Consider the following 16,621-nt stretch of genomic DNA (forward strand, 5'->3'; position numbering starts at 1 on the left):
AATAGATACCACAAGAAGAACAAGTGTTAGCATAATCAAGGGTTGATATTTATGAGGATCCAACACACAGAAATACAGATCCCACACACAGAAATACGCAAGTAAATAATCATTTTGGCTATGCATTACCGAGCGGTTTCACAATGAAATAGGTCATGACGAGTACCATTCAAAATACCAATTGATGACCAGGTTTCGTGTGATATGAACAAGACTCTTTAAAATTCAACGGGGCGTACAACAACTTGAATAGTCAATGGAAAACAGGGAAAGTGATACAAACGTTTTGAGATGATGCTAGAAATATTTAAGATCGACAATAAAGGGAAACCGTTCAAATTTGTCGATATTTGGAACAGAAGAATAATGTGGTTCGAAAAGAACAAATTTTATTGAGATAAGTTACACAGCTTCATCGGTTTCTGTGTTTGACTTGAACCAAAATGACAAGCATGAACTCGAAGGAATAGTTCATTCGATAGGTAAAGATAGGGCAAAAAAGAAAGGGTCTTCATCTAGTGCATCGGGAGCCGACAAAGTTGATGGCATACACAAGGTGGCAACTGCCTTTGAATTATATAATTTGAATTACAAAGCACATTTGCAATTCGAGAAAGGTAAATTGGCCAAGAAAGAAAAAAGGCCATAAGATAAGCAGAAATCACATGACGAAAAACAAAAAACGATATGAAATTTCTATCTCAAAACATCGACTATCTTTTGGAAGACGAACTTGTCATGGTTATGAAGGCAAAAAAAGATAATTATTAGAAAATTACTACAACTAGACTATATAATGTTTTTTTTTTTAAATTTAATTGTCGTTTTTTATCTATGAAATGCATTATTGAATTAATGAAATACTCTTCTTTTATTACATTAAATTTTATATAATTACTAAATTATAATATTATAGATTTAATTAAAAAAATGAAAGATAATAAAGAGTGATCATTTCCTATCATTAGGGGTGAAGGTGAAAAAAAAATGACAATGAGAATGAATTGAGAGAAAGAAAAATCAAATTGAGTGAAAGATAGACTCCTTAGCCTTACCTCTTTGACATTTTTAGGAGAATAATTACAAATAGACCTTCAAAATTAAAGGAAGCGGTTTCATTACAAGTAGACCTTCAAAATATACTTTTTAGCGTTACCTTTGACATTTATAGGGGAATCATTACAAGTAGACCTTCAAAATTAAGGGAAACGATTTCATTTTGACCTAAATATATAATAAACTAGTGTACATCAACATCTAGATTCTAGCTAGGGCGTGTTTGGCACAGAGTTTTTAGAAGCATTTGAGAGTTTCTAGCTTTTAGCTTTTGACAAAACGTTTTAATTTAAACAAAAAGTTTCGTTTGGCAGTACGAGCTTTTAGCTTTTAGTTCAAACAAAACGCTCCAATTCTAAAAGCTACTTCATGTAGCGTTTAACAAAACGCTACTGATTTTTTGAAATCAATTTCCATAACTACCCTTAAAAGTATATTTATATATTTTTAATCAATTGTCTTTTTTGTAATTTTATATGTTTCAAAAGCTTCCAGCTACTTTTGACAAACATTCATATAACAAATAAAAGCTACAGCTTCCCGCTAGTAGCTACCCGCTACTAGCTAACCGCTACTCGCTTCCAGCTAACAACTACTTTTTCCAAACACGCCCTTAGTAACACATGCTTACATCTGTTATGAAATTTGGCAATTCATGAATAATGCAACGCAACCTCATTCTCAATAAAATTTAGGATTTTGATATTAAAACCTTTAAATTTGTCAAATTCTATCGGTTTTATCCTTGTAACGATAGTTTGTCCGCTAATGTTTAAAATTTGTCACCTTTTTTTTGTCCTTGTTATCTGTAATAGCATATTTTCAGGACGAAATCGACAAAATTTTACAAATTTAAAAATTTTCATGTCAAATTTGGAAAACATACTTACAGTAAAAACATAAAAAATATGTAAAATGATTTTTTTTTTGCACATATGATTCATACTTTTTTTTTTGTAAACTTAAGGGCAAAATGGGAAAAAGAATTAACAAGCTTTAGGCATCAACACACCTAAAATTGTCATGGGAACAAAACCTTAAGGACTTTGTAAAAAAACAATAAAATTTGTTAAAAACAAAGACTAAATAAGGTTATCCGATATATCAAAGACATACCCCTTTGTGGTCTACGTGATCACTAACCACTACAATGCACATCATCCCACTATTTAATGGTGGATTGTGATGCAAAACAGCGGAAGCAAATTTCTCTTTCTATCTCACTCTATCTCTCTCTACAATTTATATATATATATATATATATATATATATATATATATATATATATATATATATATTAAAAATTAAAAAATAAAAGGGTTATAGTGGTTGGTAAACCAACCCTTTTTTAGTTGTTGTGTGTGGACACGTCCACCACTAAATAGGTTAACGGTGGATGGTCAAAACTTATCTTTGTATGGGTTGAAGGAGAAAAGTAAAAGTAGAGAGGTCACTAATCTCGATTAAAAAGTATAGAGGTTAAGATCGATAGAATAAAGGTTTTGTGGCTAAACTGTCAATATAACAAGTCCGATGTTATTCGCGTAAATTAGCAAAATTTTTAAACAATATCCTCTTGACATACCGTTGATACGAATTTACGGAAGTGAAAAGAGCAAGAAGAAAGAAAAAGAATGCAATCACCATTGATGGACGCTTCAAGAACCTTTTGGAGTAATTCAAACACACAGTTTCTACGATTTATTCCATCTTCATCTCTTAATTTAAGCACTCTCCGGCAACCATATTCGCGTATTTGGTGCAGTAGCTTAAACCCTAACAATCGCGGAATAGCGAGAGTGAAGGCAGCGAAAGGAAAGGGGAAGGATAATGTTTGGAGTATCGATAACGATGCGGCTAATGAGAGTCGAGGAGGAGATAAGCGGAAGAAAGGCGATAGGAGGAGGACAAAGGTAAGGAATTCAACGACGAAGAGACGGAGAGCTAGTGAGAGCGATGAAGGAATAATGGTTTCTGGTTCGATGTTAATAGAGACGGAGAAGGTCTTACAAACTCAGGTATGGCTGTCTCGATTTCGTTCCTTTTTATTCCAGCTGATACTGAATTTCATGTTTAAACTTGTTTCTGTTGAAGATTATGGTTTCGATCTGAAGTAGTTTAGTGAATTCTAAGTTGAAACCGGTCCAATTCGCTGAACATATGAAGGTTTTTTAGTGTTAAATTACTTGCTAGGTTCATGCCTTCTTGACTAACTCTGTGGCTTCATTTCATCTAACTGATTATATGTATAATATGATGTTGATCTTTCAGGAACCTGTGATTATGCCAAAATGGAACACATTTGCAAGTAGTGTTAGTGGCATATGGAAGGGAACAGGAGCCGTGTTCTCACCTATCACCGCTAAAATGGAGCCCATTGATGTTGGAAGAAACAACGAACATCAATTTGACTGCTACACTCTTTCTCGGATCGAAGCAGTAGCATCAACAAACGGAACACATGAATCTAATATTCAAAGAACTGTAAATTGGGTGACTTTAAACCCTCATGGTGAAAATAGACGTGTGAACAAAAACAAAGAGGACGCATCTTTATCCACCATAGAAGCGTTTGATGGAAGGAAAACAAACCATGTAATCCCAAAATTCGAGTCTTTTAACTTTGAAACAAGTGATGTAATGGAAGAAGATCTCATGGGTATGGAGCCTGGTCTCGTCTTTTTCGAGGTAAGAACTTGTATTACTTCTTCTTTCACACATGTCTTTCACTTACTCAAAAAAAAAAAAAACTTCTATTGATTTGTTATAACTATATTCCATGAAAGGATGGCTCATATTCAAGGGGTCCAGTCGACATACCTGTTGGAGAAGTTGATGATTCCAATTACTTCCTATCCCCAACTTTCAAATTCGAGCAAGTAAGTTCTTTTTTTTTTCTTTGTGGTTTCATCATGTTCTTAAACCCTAATTCAAACTAAAATCTTTTCTTCCATCAATTAGTGTTTAGTTAAAGGGTGTCACAAAAGACTACGAATTGTCCACACTATAGAATTCAGTGATGGTGGTTCGGATATTCAAATCATGAGGGTAGCTGTTTACGAAGAGCAATGGGTCGGTACCGCTCATCTTTCTGACAAAAGGTAATATATACTGTCACCGTCATTGTCACTGTCAGTGTCAGATATAAATTTGTAGAATGTTTTTTTGATAAATACAGTGACGTGGATTTTGACGTGAAGCCATTTTCTCAAAGAAAAAGAGTGCAACCATCGGAATTGAGCGGATCTTGGAAGGTGTTTGAGACGAGTGCCACACCGATTTATGGCGGGGAGGCGGCGGTTATGGATGATAACGAGGAGGACCCACCGTATGTTTATCTTTGTACGGAGACTTTAAAGAAGAGGAGTTTGCCGGAAATGGCAATCTACTTTGGGGAGGAGGAGGCGGCGGACATGGTGGATGTTACGGTGTTATGGTTGCCTGGCGGTGTTACGGGTTATGTTGATGTAAGTAAGGATGGTGTGTTGTGTATTGGTGTTGGGTGGTATTCTGATGAAGGGATTAACCTTGTTATGGAAAGGGATTATGGAAGGGATGGGAAGTTGAAGGAGGTTAGATCCAAAACTGAAGTTAAGAGAAGGTGGACTGATTCACCTCCTTTCTAAGATGTGGAAAGAAAGATTCAGAATTTTATAGAAAAAAAAAAAAAAAAAAAAAGAGGTGGAAAGTCATGTGTTGTGTGGTGTTTTTTACTATAACTTGTGTAAAGTTTTTTTTTTTTTTTAATTACCAACTTGTTTGATAGATTGTCTTGTTGGTAAAGCACTAGAGTCTAATGCGAAAGAGTCAAAAGGGGATTTTTTGTAAATGGGTCATGTTTGTTAAATCAGCAGAGTTAACACATGAAGTTTGATTAAATGAACACATTACACCCACAATTACACAAATTACCAGATTAGATCCATCCAAAGCATATGAATCAGATACCAGTTCCAGTTTTCGTTTTAAAGTTTCTATTGTTTCAGTATATTCAGTTTTCTTTGTATTTTATCTGTCAAGTATATCAGATAATATGCATTATGCAACATCCATATCAAAGAGTTTTCTGCAAATTATTAGCTACAAAATAGCCCAAAATATTTACGATAGTCCAATAGTTTAAGTAGTCCGAAGTCCAAACTTTTTAAACCCAAAATACAAGTTAGTTTAATGAAACAAAAAATGGTAAGATAGAAGCCTCTTATCTCATTTTGCAAAAAATCAGAAGAATCGACTTGAAGGAAAACCGATCGCAACCTGCTGCTTGTTCCTCCCACCCCCTGCACACACACTGTTCATTGAGTTGTTGCTGCGGACATTCTTTTCCCGGTGAACTCCCCTCAGGTGCTGGACTATGACAACGAAACAAGTAAGGAAATAATAATAATAAAACTCAATCTTATTATTTATTGTTAGGTTAAGTCAAATTTCCATAAGAACCAAGGCTTATGAACCTACTCCAACACCACAAAAGCCACAAACTTTTGATTTGAATGATTTTCCTTCGGACCGAGGGATAGGCCAACAACTTAAGTATGACTTAGGTGAGAATTCATAAAATATTTATTTCTTTATTCGGATGTTACTTTTTTTTGTCTTATATCTTTTATTGATTTTTTGAAATAAATAGGTGAGCGACCAAGGTTATGATGAGGCAAGTAATAAGAGTGGTGCATTCACCGGTTTGAAATCTTTGGTATTAAGAGAAAATAGTTTTGCACATTATATACACTGTTTTGCACATCAACTTCAGTTAGTGGTTGTGGCGGTAGCAAAAAAACATGATGATGTTGAAGAATTTTTTGACCAACTAGCTTTGATGATTACCATGGTTTGTGGTTCTAGAGAATAGATATGATACAAGGGATGTAGAAAGAAAGAGTTGAAGTTGAAATTGGGCAACTTGATATCTATTATCATTCTTTGCTCTATGATGAGAAATTTGTCAGCTTAAAAGGAATTGCAAACCTCTCTCGTTTGTTGGTGGAAATAAGGAAACACTTCTCTTTTCCTTTGGTTTATAGATTATTAAAACTAACTTTGGTTTTGTCTGTCGCAACCGCAACCATTGAATAATGCTTTTCTGCAATAAAATTGTTGAAGACCAATTTGCATAATAGAATAGGTGACGATTTTATGAATTACGCTTTGATTTGTAGTGTGGAAAATAAAGCACTTGAGAATGTTAAGACTAAAAATATAATTACTCACTTTTGGGAAAAGAAAGAGTGAAGAAGTGAACTTTACAATGTATTATATATCCTATAGTCTATTTTTCCACTTTGTTATGTGTAATGCAATTGTTGTCTTTATTTTTTTTTCTTATTATATATTACATAGATTTTTTTGTGCTACCCATGAACTTTGACCCTGACTCCGCCACTGATTCAGGTCTGATCATGGACTGATTCCATTCTGGTTTGGTCCTAGCATTCCATATGCTCATACATTGTGTGTAAGTCCAAACATGGCCTGAACAAGTGGAATTGAGAACCAGTTTAGTTGATTAGGGGGAACCGACCTGTAAATAGGAGATTCCGGTCATGGACCGGTTGGGTCCTAGCTATCCAATCCCTAGTTTTTTGTATTAAAAAAAACACATATTTTTTTGCTAATAAAAAAAATCAAAAACAAACATCCCCAGAGTAATTTGAAGAATATATAATTAGATGAGTTGATTTTAGCGAGGATGAAAACAATCTATGACAATTTGATGTAAAGTAGAGGTTGACAAAACAACCGAAAAACACAAATGAACTAATTTGATGTAAATCATATTAATATCAATATGTTAGGTAGATATGAAATAACCGTGGATAAATTATATAAGTAACTAGGTTATAGCCCGTGTACTACACGATTGACAAAGTTAAACACCATTATAACTTCAAAAATAGTAATAATAAACATATATTTGGAAGCAATTATTTTCAAAGAGTTAGATGTCTTATTTTTAACCGTATAATCAATTGTTTTAAATTAATATAAAAAATAGGTTTAAGATATGAACAACTTTCTTTATAAAACACCGACTTTTCTAAACTTGTTCTTATAAAAATAATTCTTTACACGTAGCTGCTGTAAAAGAGAAATATGTGCTATTACCATGGGTTATAATAATCATTATTATGAGTAATTAAATAGAATAATAATTATCCAATGACCAACATCAAAAAAAAAAAAAAAAAGCTCTTTCCACAAGTAGATTTTGACATATACAAGGATCTATACTTTTCTATATATGCAAGGCGGCAAGGCGCCCTTCAGTATGCATGTTTTATTCTCTACAACATACATTCTTATTTCTTTACACAAAACCATATGTACAAGCATAGACAGTTTATTGCATTATGGCATTGTATCTTCAAAGTAAAATGCATAAATAAGAAAAAAAACATTTATAAGAAAAAACAGCAATACTTCATTGTTCAAAAAAACAAATGGAAGATTCTGCATCACCAAACACCTTGTTAAAAACCAAAACAATAAGGATTCAACAATAACATAACAAATTATTTAAATTTTACCTTGAGAGAAGAGACATCTTGAATCACAATCCAGTGATACACAAAAATGACAAGATTCTAAGCATATGGTAGAAACAACAGAAGCAATCTACTTAAATGTGTTTGCTACTGCTATAGGATGTTGTATTTATCGGGTCTACCATGGGTGGCTTATTCCATGAGAATGTTTTGTGAAAAGGTTAGATTTAGTTTTTGGTTGTAAATGATGAAACCCCTCAATAATTAGGAAGTGATACCCTGCACAATACGATAATTTAAGATTAATTTTTAGAAACCAGGATATATACATATAAAAGTACACATACATGCATCCCTATTTTTTTTAAGCAATAAAGAGTATCAATTTTGTAATACAAGTCGATCCTATTGCCAAAGGATTCCAAAGCCAAGGAGATATCTTTTCTTTCATGCATCTCCAAAAGTAAAGCAACAGTAGAAAAAAAAAATAAGGATAACAGAAGCAGTGTTTGATATTAGAAAAACTCTAGTGCAAATCATGGTTAAACATTTTCTTGGGATCCATCTGATTTTACTCCATTTACAACCAAAATCTTGATTTTTAGAAAACCAATTCTGGTGCACGAATGAAACCATTTTTATTTCAGTTAGATTTTATAGTAATTTGAAGGGATTTTTCCACTTGCAAATTAAACTCCTAACAAAATTTCAATTTCTTGTCGGTATCTTTTCTTTTCTTGGATAATGAAGAAGTTATACACAAGAGGCTTTCATGATGATTAATAGCCTGCAATAATAAGAGTAAACATCTCTTTTTTTTTCTTTGTCAAAACCCCAAATTGTCTTTCTCTTTTTGGATACCAAAAACCTTGTAAGGGATTAGACCTCTGTTGAACTTCTTGCAAAAAACCAAATAGAGAAAGTTCATATAAGTACTAATAATTAGGTCAAATTAGAAAACATAATTAAAAACCTTACCAGATGAATATACACTACAGAGGACTCGAGAAAGATGGATATGAGTGGGCAATGGATGCATAAATTTTTTATGCTGCACAGCGAAGCCCAAAAAATAATATTGCAGAAAAAGCAATAAAAAATTACCAATTCGGGCATACTAACATTGAAGGATAATCTACGTACCACAAGAAATGCATCAAACCCTAAAAATCAAAACCAATTAAAAACATAGTAAATCAAAAACCAAAGATTAGAGATGGAGAAGAAATTACCATGAAAAGTGTTCGAGACTTAAATAGGAGGGTAGTAGATCAAAAATCGATCCTTACAGAAGAACTTTCATCTTATTATCAAAGAACACATCCACATGTCGTTACAAGAATCAAAATGAATTCCAAGGAATATTCATCTTCCCATAGTATGAGAATCGTGGCATAAAAACCTAGTCCATTGAATTGTTTGTAATAATATAGTGCGAACACACATATAAGATTGAAAATAGAATAAGATTGCCTTACATATTTTGAAATTAAGAATCCATCGATGATTTGGAATTGATTGCATAAAGAATGCAAACTAAATGGAGAAAAATCAGGGATTGAATAATTCATTACGAATTGTTGATTTTTATGAATTGAAATTGAATGTTCATTTCAAATTCAAATTCAAATTCAAATTCAATGTAGGAATGCAGGAATAGAGATAGAGATAAAGTAAATGGAAACCGACCAAAATAGTCTGCTAAATTGTAGGGAATCAGATCAGGTATTAAATCTATAGAAATTAATTGAATTGGCGGGAAAAAAGTGAATAAATTAGTGGAGAGAATGACACTTGGCATCTTGCTTGCGTATAAAATGGACACGTGGCGTTTAAAGGAGGTTTTTATTAAGTATGGAGATATGATCATTAAAATGATAGCATGTAATTGTCATGTTGTCACATTGATTAAGGTCTAACACCCTCGAGACTCTCGAGACTCATGTTTTATCTAACCCTTTTTTTTCAAAGAGAAATTTAGGACATTTTTATACATCAGTAACATTTTTTTTTTCTAAAAAGGTTTTGTTAAGTTTTTAAGGAATGATTTTATCTAAATCGTGTACGTTATTATAATTACTTAATTAGTAGTGTTCAATGTTCACACCTATATACTGGAAATACAATAACCGAAGATGTTTTTACATTTTATAACTAGTAGTGTTCATATCAATATACTCTTGAGATGGGTAAGTAATGTTTATGGAGGATAACGAGGAAGAGTTGTTAGGAATGAGACGCCACTTGTTAAAATCCGGAACGGATCTAATGCTACTTTGACAAGATCTGATACTACTTGTTAGAAAGTAAGCAGATAACTCACAAAACCACACACAAAGACACAATATTTATGTGGTTTGTCAAGGTAGCCTATGTCTACGAGCACGAATGAGTATTCTTATTCAAGAGTTCTCAAACATATATTAATGGTACAATTCAACAGAGATCCGCCCTAAATAAAGGACTAGCATCTTCAACCTTTGAATTTGAAGAACACATTTGTACCAAAGATATATTTATCTGACCAGGAGAGCATTTAACCATCAAAAAGAGATTTCTCATCGGGAGAGCTTTCTACCACCAACGAGAGCACTATGGTGCATTAAGGTACACCAACATTTTCAGAAGCTTGACAAAGCTCCATCACAATGCTCTATCGGAATGCTCTACCATAGTGATTCGTCACAATGCTATGTCAGAGTGCTCTGCCACAATGCTCCACCTTATGTCAAAATGCTCCAGTGTGATTACAAACGCTCTAACTTTGATTCCAATGCTCAAGTTACATTTTACAAGAGGACCTGACATATGTTTATCTTTGTACAAAGACTTTAAAGAATAGGAGTTTGTCGAATTAACAATCTACTTTCGGTAGGAGGAGGTGGGGGACATGACAGGTGTTACTACGGTGTTGTGGTTGCCTAAAGGTTTGTGGTGTTACATGTTATGTCGATTATGGGTAAGGATGGTGTGTTGTGTATTGGTGTAGGGTAGTATCCCGAATAAGGGATTAATCTTGTTATAGAATGGGATTATGAACGGGATGGGAAGTTGTTGGAGGTTAGATCCAAAACTGTGGTCAAGACAAGGTGATCTCATTCACCTCTACCTCATTTTTAAGGTATAATTAAAAAATCAGTTGTGGTAAGATTCAAAATTTTACAGAAAAAGAGGTACAGTGTTATGCGATATGTCTTGTTGTGTTTTTACTACAACCTGTGTAAAGTTTTTAAGTATCAAATTTATAATAGATGCGAAAGAGACGCACATGCCTTCTTATAAATGGGCCGGCCCTAGCTACCCTTAAAAAAAGTGGCTGATTGCGTGGATTACATTATCTTGTTAAGAAAAAAGTTAAATCATAACATCATAATAAGGAAAAAAAATGAAATGATACAGTTATTAACTAAATTAAAATACAATACTATTTGTTGCATTTAATCCTTGATAATAAATGTCGTGTTAATGCAAATAGGTATAAGTATAACATCCTGATTCGTGGTGGGTAACTTATGGATTTTAGGAAATAGTAAAGAAACCCAAGAACTTTGGTCCATTTGGGGATTGAGTTAAAAAACTGATTTTGGGTCATTCTTTGACGTTATTACAAATCCAAGAGTTTACTTCTACTACTTTTTTTCTTTTTATATATATATATATATATATATATATATATATATATATATATATATATATATATATATATATATATATATATATATATATATATATATATAGAGAGAGAGAGAGAGAGAGAGAGAGAGAGAGAAAGGTATGGTATCACACTTAGGCCTTCTGGAGTATTTGCAATGAGCATTATTCGTGATTGACATGACAAGGTGGTGGGAATGTGAACACCACCCCGTGTCATTGTGGTAGATTGAGGTGATGAGGTGGAGTGGTGGATTGTGGTCACCACCACAATTAACCATATCCAATCATATTCTTTGTCTCTTTATCTCTCTATATTTTAAATAATTAAAAAAATATTTATTTTTTTATATAATAAAAAAATAAGAGAGGTATAATGATGCAAAATGATGAGTATACTAACCTAATATGGTTGTGTGTAATGATGAGGTAGGGATGATATGACACCTACCATATTTATAGTTAGTGATAAGAATTTAAGAAAACCATACCATACTTACCACATCAAACTTACAACAAATTGTCACCTAAGTGTCATTTTAGTGCCACATCAAACTTACCACAAATTCATGGTTTCTTAAATAGCATACACAATTATTATTTTTTTTTTATTTTTTTAAAACAATTCAACTTTAATAGAAGACTTAAATTTCATTACTTAAAATTTTTAAAAAAACATAACATGACATAAAAACCCTAAAAACTTAGAAAACAAAAACATGAAATTAAAAAACATAAATACATAATAAAACCCCTAACAACTTAGCCATTTCATTTTCTTAGAGGGTGTTTGACAAAGCTTATATAAAATAGCTTTTATCTTTTTAACTTATAGCTTATTAACTTATAACGGTATCAAAATTGAGTTTTAAAAAAAAGTCTTTGGCTAAGCTTATCGGGTGTCAAACGCTATAAGCTTATTAACTTATAGCTTGTGTTTTGTGTCAATGTAAGTTTCGGTTAAGGGGTATATTTGTCAATTTCTTTGAATGGTGAAATAAGAAGTTTGTGATAAGTAAGAGGTAAGTAACTTATCAGAAAATGACTTATTGGAGGTTCCAAACGGCTTTTAAAAAACTTTTACTAAAACACTCTTTTTGATTTATACCGGTTTGGAACCGGTAATAAGTCAAAAAAACTCATTTTTTAAGCTTTGCCAAACACCCTCTTAAACGGTTCAATCTTACCGGAAGAAACACCCGTTTGAAGTTGAAGTTGGTAAGGGGAAGAATTGTAGGGATATTGTTTCGTGGGTATTTCAGAGGGAACTTGAAAGGCGACGTGGGGAGATATTTGATGTGCCTGTATGCTATAAGAGGTGTGAGAATCAATTGTTGGAATTATTAATTGGTTTGTGTAAAGTAATAACCATAAATGTCTTTGATCGAAGTAATAAAGTAATAACAATATTATTTTTGTGGTTCAGATTATTGATTGATTTGTGTTATAGTTTTAGATTATGTACAAATTGTTAATGGTGAAGTTGTTCTTGTAAGAATGTTAAAATGGTAACAAATTTTCGAAAAAAAATTGATACTTTTGGTTCTTGCACAAACAAGAGGCATAACATGGTAATTTCGCTTGAAATTTTTTATTTAATGCCTTTTAGGACACTGTGCTTCTTTAATTTGAAAAAAAAAATATGAAGAATAAAGATAAAAACGAGAAACATGGAATTTTTTGCGCAACTTTATTTTTAGTCCAGGGACCAAACTGATAAAATACGAAAGCGAAGGGACTAAAATGGGACAGTGACGGCACTCGAAACTTTCAAGCTAAGTTAACATGGACAATCCGATCTCCCAGAGACGATAGTCCATGTGCCCCAAAACGCCAAAATACATATCCACCCACCCACCCACCCCATGTCCCCATCCTAAAAAACTGAAGGGCATTTCAGTAAATAATTATAATATATATTAATTAACATGTCACAACAAAGTTGCAACAGGCAGCTTACGTACGTTAACAAAAAAATTGCCATGCATCAACAAAAACTACTAAAATACTCCAATTTTATCTTCAAAACTTAAATGAATGGATCAGAATTATTATCATGACTTCACAAGTCACAACTAACTTAAGAGAGACAAAGTGAGGATACGGTTAATTTTGCTTACTGTTGTCATAGACTCATAATATAATAGCGAAACAAATTTCTGAGTGGTATACAAACATTTTAATTAGTTTTTAGTAGTCTATATTTATAGTATAAAGTAAAATAATATACGTACCGATAACACATATTCCGATTTCTTTTTTCGCTAGTGTACACCAGAGTTAAAAGGACACGTGTCGAACATTGTCTATGCCTATTGTCTTTTGGTTTTATATATCTTTGAGCAAAAACTAATATTTGAAACAAACTTTGCTTAAAAAATGAGACATACTTATCAAATAATTAAAACTTATTTTAGTATATATAAAAGGGGCTACACATGTACTTTTTTCCTAATAATAAGGAACCAATACATAAGACAAAGAAAATCATGTAGAATTCTTTTGCTTATAAATAGACAATAAAGACTCGGATAAAGATCTCATTTTAGATATTTCAAATCTTGGACTTTCATTTTCAACATAGAAGTAGAAAATGAAAGAAAATGGAGAAATTGAAATTGAAATATCAGAATGTTCATTTATTAGTGCAATGACACTTACACTCAAGAGTGATGAAAATATACCCGAAAAATACATTCTTCCTCCATTGCAAAGACCAAACCCGAGGCTCATGGACCACCCTTCAACCAACCTCCCCCTCATTGATCTTTCATTGTTGAAGGATCCTTTATTTAGATCTCAAACCATCAATCAAATTCATACAGCTTGCAACAAACTCGGTTTCTTCCAGGTATTTGCTCATGTAACCGATCCCACAGATGAATCACAATGTCCCCAGACCAAAAAAGGTGATACCGAGATTTGAATCTAACAACTCATAGATTCAAGCCTGTTCTCACCTTTTTTTCTTATTAGTGGACATTTTGATTTATGTGTTCATGTTGGATGTGGGACCGATCAGTTAAGTTATGCATCCAGTTATTAATCAAATTAATAACTGAATTGACAAAACTTGTGTGATTTGAAGGTGGTAAACCATGGGATTCCTATTTCAGTAATGCAAGACGCTCTAGACATTGCAAAAGAGTTCTTTCACTTGCCTAGCAAAGAGAAGATGCAATTTGCTTCAGCTAATGTTCGTGAGCCTGTTAGATATGGCACTAGTATGAATCATGGGACAGATAAGATGTTTTTTTGGAGAGATTTCATCAAGCATTATGCAAATCCCATCTCAGAATGGATCCAATTATGGCCTTCAAACCCTCCAACTTACAGGTAAAACTACCAATACACATTCTTCTATAACACAAAAGAATACGAGTCTATAAACTACATCCATGCTATAAAATTTGAGGTCGACTGGAACATATATTGACAATATTTATTGGTTTTGAGTGTTTTACTAACCTTAGTGACTTAATTTGTGCAGAGAAAAAATGGGAAGCTATGCAAAAGCAGTGCACATATTGCAAAAGCAATTAATGGCAATAGTTCTTGAAAACCTAGGCTTGAATGCAAACTACTTGCATGATGAGATTGAAAAAGGTTCTCAAGCCATAACTGTAAACTGCTACCCACCATGCCCAAAACCAGATCTTACACTCGGGATCCCACCACACTCGGATTATGGAACCCTAACAATCCTAAACCAAAACCAACAAGGACTCCAAATCATGGACAAAGATAGAAAATGGCACTCTGTACCATTTATACAAGGAGCATTAACAGTTCAATTAGGAGATCAAATTGAAGTGATGAGCAATGGTAGATACAAGAGTACTTTTCATCGAGCAACTGTGAACAACAAGAGGAATCGATTATCGATTGCTAGTCTTCATAGTCTGCCAATCGAGAAGAAGGTAGGGCCCGCACCACAGCTCGTTGATGAACAGTATCCCATAGCCTACAGAGAGGGAAGCTTTGGTGAATTTCTTGATCATATCTCTAAGAAATGTCTATCAGAAACTAGGTACATAGACACATTGAGAATTCTGTGAAAGATGATATGGTTTCAGAACAATATGAGCATGTATCAAGCAACTCCCCATACACCTCCTGTTATCGTGGTTACTTTAGAATATGAAATTAACGAAGATATCCAACATGTTTGTAAAAGAATAAGCATATATAATGCATATCTAGCATTCGTTTAAAATGTCCTACTAATTGGTAGCTTACTTCGTCTATAATCTATTTACATAAAGATTTTGTTTGTCCTCAGTGATATCATTCGGTGCATATATGCCTAGCAAACTTCCTGTACTATTACATTAATCAGAGTAATTTTAATCATTCCATCAGTGCATATTCTGCTTTCTAGCACGAGATCTAGTTATAATTAATTGTTTCCAAGTAATTTAATATACCTATTTAGCTAATCGCGGCGTAATCACTTTATCGCAATTCTTTTAGAAGATCTTATATTAATCAAAAAGAGGCTGATCTGGACTATGAATCAGTTTCAGTCAACCATAATACATCTGAAAGTTTAGATATCAAAATCTAGATCATAACTACCAAAATTGATTCGATTCGTTTGAAAAACTTTAGCTAAAAAACTAGAAGTCAGATTAAGATCTTACAAAAGAAGCGTTCGGAATTATAAGATATGATGATGGATAACTTACACAGAGCTACGTTATTAACGTTAATCATGCATATTCTCTGTGCTGCCTCCGGCGACTGCTTCTCACGCGCAGCCGCCTTGAGTGTCAAATCGTTATTTGGCAAGAAACACCTGTCATTAGCCATGACGATGGCTCGAATGGGTCCCGCAGTTGCATATCATATCTTCGGAAGATCGAGAAGCTTAATGGGGCCATGCCCAATCCAAAATCTAGGCGGTTTAAAAAAAATAATAATAATAAATTTACAATAAATATCAATACATAAAAGGTTAGAAAATATTTACTTTAGAAAAAAACTACCTTTTATATATATATATATATATATATATATATATATATATATATATATATATATATATATATATATATATATATATATATATATAACAAAAATTAAAATAATAATAAGACGTTAACCCAATAATGCATTTTGAATTTGCTCATTTAGTTCCTTAACTTATATACATGTTTCAAAGGAATAAACTTGTTTTTATCATGTCAATTTAGAAAATTTTGAAGAAATAAAAAGGTCGGTCAACTCAATAAAAAAAAGGCACCATTTGAGACGACAACATGCGTCGCAAATATTCAACAATGTCGTCCCTTCGTCCAACAATGCATTTTGAATTTGCTCATTTAGTTCCTTAACTTATATACATGTTTCAAGGGAATAAACTTGTTTTTATCAGGTCAATTTGGAAAATTTTGAAGAAATAAAAAGGTCGGTCAACTCAACAAAAA

At 32.8% G+C, this 16,621-nt stretch overlaps 2 protein-coding genes and 2 long non-coding RNA genes across 4 annotated transcripts; 2 read left to right on the plus strand and 2 right to left on the minus strand.

Annotated features, from left to right (window-relative positions):
- Positions 1-2,619: 2,619 nt before the first annotated feature.
- LOC145101729 (dihydroorotate dehydrogenase (DUF3598)) lies at positions 2,620-4,935 on the plus strand. The gene is made up of 5 exons (XM_079039008.1): positions 2,620-3,074; positions 3,328-3,744; positions 3,843-3,935; positions 4,018-4,157; positions 4,235-4,935. The coding sequence occupies exons 1-5, from the start codon at positions 2,691-2,693 to the stop codon at positions 4,680-4,682; spliced, it is 1,482 nt and encodes a 493-aa protein (XP_078895134.1). The 5' UTR covers positions 2,620-2,690; the 3' UTR covers positions 4,683-4,935.
- Positions 4,936-7,233: 2,298 nt separating this feature from the next.
- On the minus strand, positions 7,234-9,218 carry LOC145101730 (uncharacterized). The gene is made up of 2 exons (XR_013705787.1): positions 7,584-9,218; positions 7,234-7,506 (listed from the first exon to the last, which is right to left on the minus strand). It is a non-coding gene; the product is annotated as an uncharacterized LOC145101730 (long non-coding RNA).
- Positions 9,219-13,785: 4,567 nt separating this feature from the next.
- LOC145101731 (2-oxoglutarate (2OG) and Fe(II)-dependent oxygenase superfamily protein) lies at positions 13,786-15,505 on the plus strand. Its single transcript, XM_079039009.1, has 3 exons — positions 13,786-14,043; positions 14,281-14,528; positions 14,683-15,505. Exons 1-3 carry the CDS (start codon positions 13,786-13,788, stop codon positions 15,248-15,250), a joined length of 1,074 nt encoding a protein of 357 aa, XP_078895135.1. The 3' UTR covers positions 15,251-15,505.
- On the minus strand, positions 13,997-16,083 carry LOC145101732 (uncharacterized). Its single transcript, XR_013705788.1, has 3 exons — positions 15,881-16,083; positions 14,661-15,156; positions 13,997-14,353 (listed from the first exon to the last, which is right to left on the minus strand). It is a non-coding gene; the product is annotated as an uncharacterized LOC145101732 (long non-coding RNA).
- Between the last annotated feature and the right edge of the window lie 538 nt (positions 16,084-16,621).

Source organism: Lactuca serriola, chromosome 4, assembly GCF_051521515.1.
Source record: "Lactuca serriola cultivar US96UC23 chromosome 4, Lser_US96UC23_V15, whole genome shotgun sequence".
Classification (NCBI taxonomy): domain Eukaryota; kingdom Viridiplantae; phylum Streptophyta; class Magnoliopsida; order Asterales; family Asteraceae; genus Lactuca; species Lactuca serriola.